This window comes from Muntiacus reevesi, chromosome 20 (assembly GCF_963930625.1).
Source record: "Muntiacus reevesi chromosome 20, mMunRee1.1, whole genome shotgun sequence".
NCBI lineage: Eukaryota > Metazoa > Chordata > Mammalia > Artiodactyla > Cervidae > Muntiacus > Muntiacus reevesi.
This window is the reverse complement of record NC_089268.1, coordinates 30,105,372-30,114,591: the sequence shown is the minus strand read 5'-3', so window position 1 is coordinate 30,114,591 and position 9,220 is coordinate 30,105,372. Positions and strand designations below refer to the sequence as shown.

At 40.1% G+C, this 9,220-nt stretch overlaps 1 protein-coding gene across 1 annotated transcript; it reads right to left on the bottom strand.

Annotated features, from left to right (window-relative positions):
- Window positions 1–3,085: 3,085 nt before the first annotated feature.
- Window positions 3,086–4,033, bottom strand: LOC136151064 (olfactory receptor 11A1-like). Its single transcript, XM_065911950.1, has one exon. It carries the CDS (start codon window positions 4,031–4,033, stop codon window positions 3,086–3,088), a length of 948 nt encoding a protein of 315 aa, XP_065768022.1.
- Between the last annotated feature and the right edge of the window lie 5,187 nt (window positions 4,034–9,220).

Here is a 9,220-nt window from a genome sequence, read left to right as displayed (position 1 = left end):
AAAAATAACTGTGGGCATGGGCAAATTCTGGACCAAAAGATACAAAAGACAAAAGACCCAACTGTCATTTCTGAAGAACTAAGAGCAAAAACTGGGTGTTGGGAGCAAAAGCAGGGTACTGAGGATGCCCCCCTGCATTCAACAATACAAAACAGTAGGCAAACCGTCTAAGCCACCCCTTTGGCCCCATCCCTCTTCCCACCCCCAGCCTCACCTCATGTAAGAAAGGAGCTAGCCCTTCCTCTGGAGCAAGCAATCAAATCTGTTACTTGTTTTCTCCTTCATGCAGCCAGTGAAGGAGCCCCAATAAAGTCTTGGCCTGAATTCTTGTCTGGCTTCTAGTCAATTTCTATTGATTCAGGAAATTCAAGAACCCTGGTGGGTGCCAAAACTACTCTCTCTATCTGTACCTGGATTCTAGGTAAGGGTATCAGTGGTTTCAGGTGATAGATGTAAATTTCATTGTGTACATTTTTAAAAATTTATTGTGTAAAAACTTTATCATGTTTAAATTTTTATGTTTACCAGTTATCATGTAAACTGCTCTTTAAATTTATTTTTTTTACAAGCATGATCTTTCTTTTTTTTTCCATTTATATTTATTAGTTGGAGGCTAATTACTTTACAGTATTGTGGTGGTTTTTGCCATACATTGACACGAATCAGCCATGGGTGTACATATGTTCCCCATCCTGAGCCCCCCTCCCACCTCCCTCCCCATCCAGTCCCTCAGGGTCATCCCAGTGCACCAGCCCTGAGCACCCTGTCTCATGCATCGAACCTGGAATGGTGATCTGTTTCGCATATGATGATATACATGTTTTAATGCTATTCTCTCAAATCATCCCACCCTCGCCTTCTCCCACAGAGTCCAAAAGACTGTTCTATACATCTATGCCTCTTTTGCTGTCTCACATATAGGGTTATCATTACATCTTTCTAAATTCCATATATATGCTTTATATATACAATATATACTGTATTGGTGTTTTTCTTTCTGGCTTACTTCACTCTGTATAATAGGCTCCAGTTTTATCCACCTCATTAGAACAGATTCAAATGTATTCTTTTTAATGGCTGAGTAATATAAAAAAAAAATTTTTTAAATATTAGTTTTGTAGTGCTAAGTGTCTGATAATTACCCTTTCTGTTGTAATGCAAGTCCCTAACATTAAGCTTTTGATTGACAGGCATTTATTTCAAACACATTTATGTCAAATAAACATATAGTCAACTACACATCTAGATAAAGAGCTGGGCCACCCCACCCATGAATTCTGCTTTTAGAAAATCTTGGATGACCTCCATTAACTGACCACTTGAGTGACCCTGCTTTTCCCTCCCATGCTTTAATTTCTCCTCTTGTGTTTTATTTTCATTGATAAAGAGTGAACCTATGACACCCTAGACACCCCACCCTCAATCCTGATAATGGCAGAGTTCCAGATCCATGCTCTCTCTCCCCCTAAATTCTCTTTGTGTGGTCCCAGGTGTTCATATAACCTCCAGGACCTATAAATAATAAACCTCTTTTTTCAAATTTCCATAATGATTGTTGCTGAGATGCATCTTGCAATCATAATAAGAACCACAAGGGTCAGCCCAGCCACAGCATTAGCCTTGGTCAGAGAAACGTCTGCAGGGAGAGCCCAGGTGAGTGCCTCAGGCATTCTTAGCGGATGGCATCACGACACCATCAATAGGCTGAGACCAACACAAAACAAGTTTATATAAAATACAAGATATAGGGGGTAGACACCAAACTAAACCATAAGTCAGCAGAAAGTCTAATGTAAAATATAAACCATTCTACAGAGAGCTTAATTTCCCCAATAAGTCAAAAGTATGAAAAAAAGAAAAGAGAGAAGGACTGCTGTGAAATAAGGGACTAAGAAACATAATAAGACACATTGTGTGAACCTTGTTCACATCCTAATTTTAAGAATTTATTTAAAGATAATTGGAGAAATTTGAACATAGCCTGGGTATTAGATGCCATTGGGGAAGTACTTTTAAACATCATAACATCAGAGTTGGCATGTTTCTTTCTATAAATGCCTTCATCACTCAGCAAGCATACTGAATACACTTGATCCTTGAACAACACCAAGGTCAGGGTGACAACCCACTGAGAAATTGAAAATCCACCTATAACTTTGAGTTGGCTCTCTGGACACGTTTCCCCTGTACATATGAGATTCCCTATCTGCAGATTCAACCAGCCATAAATCCCGTACTTCTGTATTTACTACTAAAAAAATTGTCTGCCTTTAAGTGAAACTGTGCAGTTCAAATCCATGTTGTTTAAGGATCAAATATATTTGCACATGGAATACATAGCTACACTACTCACATAACACAATACTTACACATCTGAAATTTGCCCTAAAATGTTCCAGAAAAAAAAGGAGCTATAGGCAGTAGAAATAGGATTGGCAAATGTTGATATTGATGCTAGATGATGGCTGTATGGGATTCATTATAATGTTCTATCTATTTTTGTGTATATTTGAAATTTTCCACAATACAATAGTTAAAATAAACAAATGCATTCAGCTTTAATTTTTTAATACGTTTTCCCTTTACCCTGACAATTCAACTCCTAAGAATTTATTGTAGGAAAATATGTGAACTAAATGTGAACTATATTTGTATGGTGAAAAAATAAAAAACAACTACGAGCTTTCACAAACAGAGATCACCTAAGTCATGTTTAGCTACGCTGAAAATCTGTGAGGAAAAAATACATACGTATTGGTTAAAATAAAAAGAGGTTCAAGACTCAGTCATCAATGAAAAACCACATTACAAACTTCCATGATTCAACTTATCTCTAGGTTTGTTTTGTATTGCTGTTTTCATATATTTATTTCCTATAGGAAACATTCATAGCCCATTTGGTAAAGAAATTATCAAATATTAAAGGAAAAAGTTTAGAGCACTTTAGAATTATTGCTCTACAATATTCATTTTCAGTATGAGTACAGTAACTATAAAACTTTTCACAGAAATGTCAAAACAGGACAAAGTTATTTCTACCCAACCAATCCCAAAGTCCCATTAACATCTTTACCACCATCCTCCTTCAATCATTTGTTTCAGGTTGCTTAACATACAGAAGCCTCCACAGTGCCTGCTGAACTTCCTTATTCCTCAGGGTATAAATCACAGGATTGAAGAAAGGGGTGACCACAGTGTAGAGCAGGGCAAAGACCTTGGTGAGGAGCTGGGAGTGGACAGCAGATGGTGCAATGTACAAGACCATGAGAGTACCATAGTATGTGGACACAACAGCTAGGTGGGAGGAGCACGTGGAGAAAGCCTTTCCTCTGCTGGCTCCAGCAGGAACTCTCAGCACGGCCACCGCGATCCGGCCATAAGATGTCAGAATCAGTCCAAAGGGAACAGTGAGGCAGACCACAGAGAGAATGAATGTTGTCATCTGGGCTACACTGGGATCTGAGCAGGCCAGGTTCATCAAAGGCATGAAGTCACAGTAAAAGTGATCAATGTGGTTGGGGCCACAGAATCTCAGATGAGCCATAAGGGCTATAATCACTATACCTACCATGAAGCCAGAGAGCCACGCTATGACCACCAGCCCCAAACACCATCTGGGTCCCATCAGGAGAGGGTAATGGAGGGGGTAGCAGATGGCCAGGTAGCGATCATATGCCATGACAGCCAGTAGGAAGCATTCAGCAGTGGCTAAAGAACCAAAGATAAAGAACTGGAGCAAGCAACCAGCCACAGAGATGGCTGCCTCCTGCAAGAAGCCCTCCAACATTTTGGGCACCACTGAGGAAGTATAGAGGATCTCCAGGAAGGACAGATTAGCCAGGAAGAAATACATGGGTGTGTGGAGCCTCTGAGAGCTAACCACCGCCACAATGATTAGCATGTTCCCTAGGATGATGGAAGCGTAGATGACAGTGAACACAGTAAAGAGAAGGAGATGCAGCTCAGCTCTGACACAGAAACCAAGAAGAACAAATTCAGTAATAGTTTGGTTTCCTATGGAGACAATTTCCATGAAGATCATCCAAGTTTCTGCAGTGATTAAGGGAGAAATTCTAGTACATCTTCATATCTTCTACACCAAGCCCGAGATAAGTAGAGCTAAAATGAAAAAGATAAAGGTGAGTCTCCAAAACAAAAATCATTTACACACATCCTCATCTGTCCCCTTTTTAGTTGCTTTTCCAACTCCTGTCCTTTGCTGTATTCTTTAATTGTGCACATATTCAAGATTCAAGAAATTTGATCAATGATTCAAATTCACAATTTCCAGTCTTCAGAGACTTTAGCCTATTAGTTCAATCTAATATTTTTATTAGAGAAGGAAATGGCAACCCACTCCAGTATTCTTGTCTGCAGAATCCCATGGACAGAGAAACTTGGCAGCTATAGTCCATGGGGTCACGAGAGTCAAAAACAACTTAGCAACTAAACCACCACCAATATTTTTATGATTTAATAAATTCTACCTTCCCAATCTCTGTAACCAGTCATAGAGCCTTCCTCATGAGCAACAGTGTAATGCCTTTCAAATGCCTGCTTTGTGTCCTATCAGAGCTTACAATCAGCTTATTTTAGAGGAAAAAAAAAAAACTGATTTATCTTCCCTGATCACAACTAACTTCACTGGGAGTGGTTTGGAAATTCTGCCTGATACTCAAGCTTGCTATTCTTAACACTGTCTATTCATTCCTCAAGCACCTTATAAATTGTTACTTGGAAAATTCCTATGTATTCTCTCTTCATAAAGAGTCTCACAACCTCTTTATCTTAGCACAGTTATAACCTTATAGTCTCTAGATTGCCCTCTCCCTTAAAAATAATGTTCTTTAAATTCTAATTTCATATAAGATTTTATAATACAAATGTGATAAATAATATTATTGAGGAAAGTATAGGTGCTGTGGGAGTAGAGAGAAAGCCAACTCAGATTAGGAGCTGAGAGAGCATGAGAATCAAGGTCAGAGAGGCTCCCTGAGGAAGAAATTGTAGGCAAAAAATCTTGAAGAACAAGAGTCAGCCAGGCAAAGGATAGGACAGTGAGCATAGCATTCTAGGCAGGAGAGACATAATGGACAGCAAAGATGTATAATTGAGTGAAGAGCTAGAAATGCACCTGAGTACCTGCAAGGAAGATCATATATGCTATCCAAAGGGATGTGTGTGTTTTTATTAAAAAATGAAAATACATTAGATGATTGGAAGCAGAGGGGAATGGTACAGCAAAAATGCAGATATTTGTTCATGCATGTGTGTGTGTTTGTGTGTGCTTGTGTGTGTCACAGAATCTGCTAGCAGAAGGTATGAAAAATATGGTTGTCAACTCCACAAAAAGACTGTTCTTGGGAGTGTTTTAAAAGTTCAGTCAGGATCTTCCCTGGTGGTCCAGTGATTAAGACTCCAAGTTTCCACTGTTTGGAGGACAGTGGACACTGGGGACACAGGTTGAATCCCTGGTTGGAAAATTGAGATCCCACATGCTGTGTGGGGAAAATAATAATAATAAAATTAAGTTTAAAAAAATTCACTCACATGAAAACTATTTTCAAGTCATAGCATAATCCTGGCTTTTCAGATCACCACATTCCCACTCTATTTTTCAAGGGGTTGGGGAAGTGGAGAGAAAGAAAGAGGAAACGAGAAGATAGAAGGATGTGAGTAATATAGACAAATGGAAAAGTTTTAGTGGAAGACGTTGCAACACTAGGATTCCAGAGGAAGACTGTGGGATTTCTTCAAATGACTTGGAAAAACAGACTTTTTGACTCTCTGGGTTAAATGAACTGTGTTACTGATCAGAGGGAAAAACTCCATAAATACCAATTCTTCACCTTTTTATAAAAAAGTCTGTGAACTAAGCTGTGAACAATTATACAAAAATAGGAAACTCACCTGCAATAGCCCTTCTAAAGGTAAAAATTGTGAAAAGCAGAATATGTGCTAAGATCTTCTGAAGAGTTCAGATTATTGAAGTTTCCCAATTTCAACTCCTCCCTTGAACTCAACCTGAAATAATGTAGGACGTTGATTAGAAATGTCATACTTTTCACCCTCCACTCCCCAGATTCATTCTCTCTTCTACTCTCCATCTCCTTTTCTAGTTCCCCAATTCCTTTGGCTTTTCATTGTAGGTCCTTCCCTCTATCACAAAAGAGGGCTGACAATTGCCAAGAGGGGAGGGGCCCCTGAGAACCAATTACAAACTGACTGGAGAACAACCTTAAATGAAAAGAAAATATCAGCCCCCTGAGATACTTGTCTTTCTCCAGATGAGGTTCCTGAACTGTTGGCTTGACCAAAAGTAGAGCAGAAACCAGGGGTTATATGGGAACCCACCTTTCCATCTCCATGGGGGCTAATGCACTCCACTAAGCATCCCATCCCCCATTCCCAGGCTCTTTCCCTAGAACACATCACAAAACTCTCCTAAGTTCTCTACAGCATCCCTAAACCACCATGTCCAAGAGTGGTCCTCCCAGAAGACTGCTCTCAACCCTTCCACCCCACACCCAGCTTTCAGAACTTTCACCATCCCAGAAAAGTATTTCAATTGAGACAAGCCCTTGAGGAGTAGTTTATGTGTATTATCAAAGCCTTGCCAATATTGGGCCTGATTTAAGGGGAAGGAAGCTGGCATATTATTACAAAGTAACATCTACATGATTAAGTGGCCTTTCAGTGTCCTCCATGCCCAAATGCCTACCTGACAGCTCCTCTCCCGTTGTTCCCTTCTGTGAATTCTCCACAGATACCAGGCTGATCTATTGACTTCTCATCCCCAGCAGTATGTTCAGTCACTTCATTGTCATCTATCTGAGTCAAACCCTTACTTCATTCCTATTTTTTTTCCTAACAGACCAACAGAGAAAGCCCCTTTCTCTAAACTACTGTAAGGTCCACTATCTACAGCCAACAGTAAATGCCACTACTTTTTTTTAATTCAATAGCTTAAATCATAGATATAATGCACCCTAACTATAACAATTCAAATAAAATAGCAATCTCTAAAGAAAATGAATATTCTCTCTTTCTTCCCCCAGAACATTCCACCTACCTTGAAGAAACCATTGTTTAAATATTGGCATCTGTCTTTACATACTTTTCCCTTTACTTATAAAAACATTTGCAAACATAATGCCTCAGCAGGCAGATTCTTTACCATTGTATCACCTGGGAAGCCCTAATGTCCTATGATTATTTCCAATGGTGCCAAAGAGCCCTACGATATTTGTTAAACAGAAAAAAATTAAGTACAAAATAGTATGCTTAGTGTGTTCCATTCCTGCTTGTATAAAAAAGTAAAATGAACCACTCACATCTGTTTCTGTGGACATAATCAAGAAACTGAGACAACGCTGAGACCTGGGATCCTTTGCTGCAATACTGCAAAGCTTACACCTGGACACAGCTCTCTTCCAGCTACAAAATACAAAGAAATTATATGGGACTAAAAATAACTGTGTGCATGCGGACTTGGGGCAAAATTCTAGACCAAAAGTTTCAAAAGTCCCAACTGCCATTTCTGGAGAGTGGAAGCAAAAACTAGGTATCGGGAGCAAAAACAGGGTACTGCACATGCCCTCCTGCACTCAACACCACAAAAGGGTGGGCAAACCACCTAAGCCACACCTCCAACCCAAGCCCAGGACACACTCCTTGTTGTTCAGTCACTACATAGTGTCCAACTCTTTGTGGCCCCATGCACTGTAGCACACCAGACTCCTCTGTCCTACACTCTATCTTCTAAAGTTTTCTCAAATTCATGTCCATTGAGTTCATCCATTAGTTAATTAGCATCAACTAACTAAGATGATTAGATGAGATCTAACCATCTCATCCTCTGCTGCTCCCTCTCCTTTTGCCTTCAATCTTTCCCAGCATCAGGATCTTTTCCAATGAGCAGTCTCTTCGAATCAGGTGGCCAAAGTACTGGAGCTTCAGCTTCAGCAACAGTCCTTCCAATGAATAATCAAGGCTAATTTCCTTTAGGATTGACTGGTTTGATCTCCTGGCAGTACAAGGGACTCTCAAGAGTTTCTCCAGCAACACTATTTGAAAGCATCAATTCTTCGGTGCTCAGCCTTCCTTATGGACCAACTCTTATATCCGTACATGACTATTGGAAAAACACTCCTACCCTCACCCATGTAAGGAATGAGCTCGCCCCTCCCCTGGAAGAAGCAAGGGAATGTGTTACTTGCTTTCTCTCCCTCCTGCAACTGGCGCAGAAGCCCCAGTAAAGCCTTGCCTGCATTTTTTTGTCTGGTCTGTAGTCAGTTTCTATTGACTGTGGAAGGCCAAGAACCTGGTTGGCATCAAAGCTACTAATTCTTGCTATTTGGGATTTGGGGTGATTGACATGATTTTCATTTCGTACATTTTTTTGTTTTTTCCCATATAAAAACTTTACCATGTTAAAATTTTTTATGTGCTTGCCAATTACCATACAAATTGCTCTTTATATTTATTTTCTATTTATCACATTCAACAACCAAGATCAAAACCCTGGCCTGTTCACTGCTCTCTCTGCTGTATGCTTACTTCCTAGAACACAATAGGAAAAGAAAAAACACACAAGGGAAAACAAGGAGGAGGACAAGGCATCAGACAAGCTTTAGGGGATTTTCCAATACCAAACTTTGTTGACCCTAATGCAGCAGTGAATTGAAAATGTTATAGAATGAAAAAACAGCATATTCATTGTAATGATTATTCAAACTTGATGGGACTTTTCCTGTCCTGTCACAAACTGTACTTGGGAGAAATTTCCTCAAGCCCTCATTAATGAATTCAGGCAAGTTGCTGTTACCTTTCCCCTCCTTAACTCTCTTTACTCCCACAGAGGAAGGTCTTCCCTAAAGCCTGAAAAGAAACGTTTGTGTTCAACAAAACCATAAGAAGTGGGCATTGGGGATTTCCCTTGTGATCCAATGACTAAGACTCCACGCTCCCAATGCAGAGGGTCTGGGTTCTATTCCTGGTCAGGGAACAAGACCCCACATGCTGCAACTAAGACCCAGTGAAGCCAAATAAATAAATATATTGTTGCTGTTGTTTGGTCGCTCAGTCGTGTCTCTTTGAGGTCCCATAGACTGTGGCTCACCAGGCTCCTGTGTCCATGAGATTTCCCAGTCAAGAATACTGGAGTGGGTTGCCATTCCTTCTCCAGGGAATCTTCCTGACCCAGTGCTCAAAACTGCAT

Coding starts and splice junctions, on each gene's coding strand:
- LOC136151064 (XM_065911950.1), bottom strand. CDS start 4,033: ATGGAAATTGTCTCCATAGGAAACCAAACTATTACTGAATTTGTTCTT.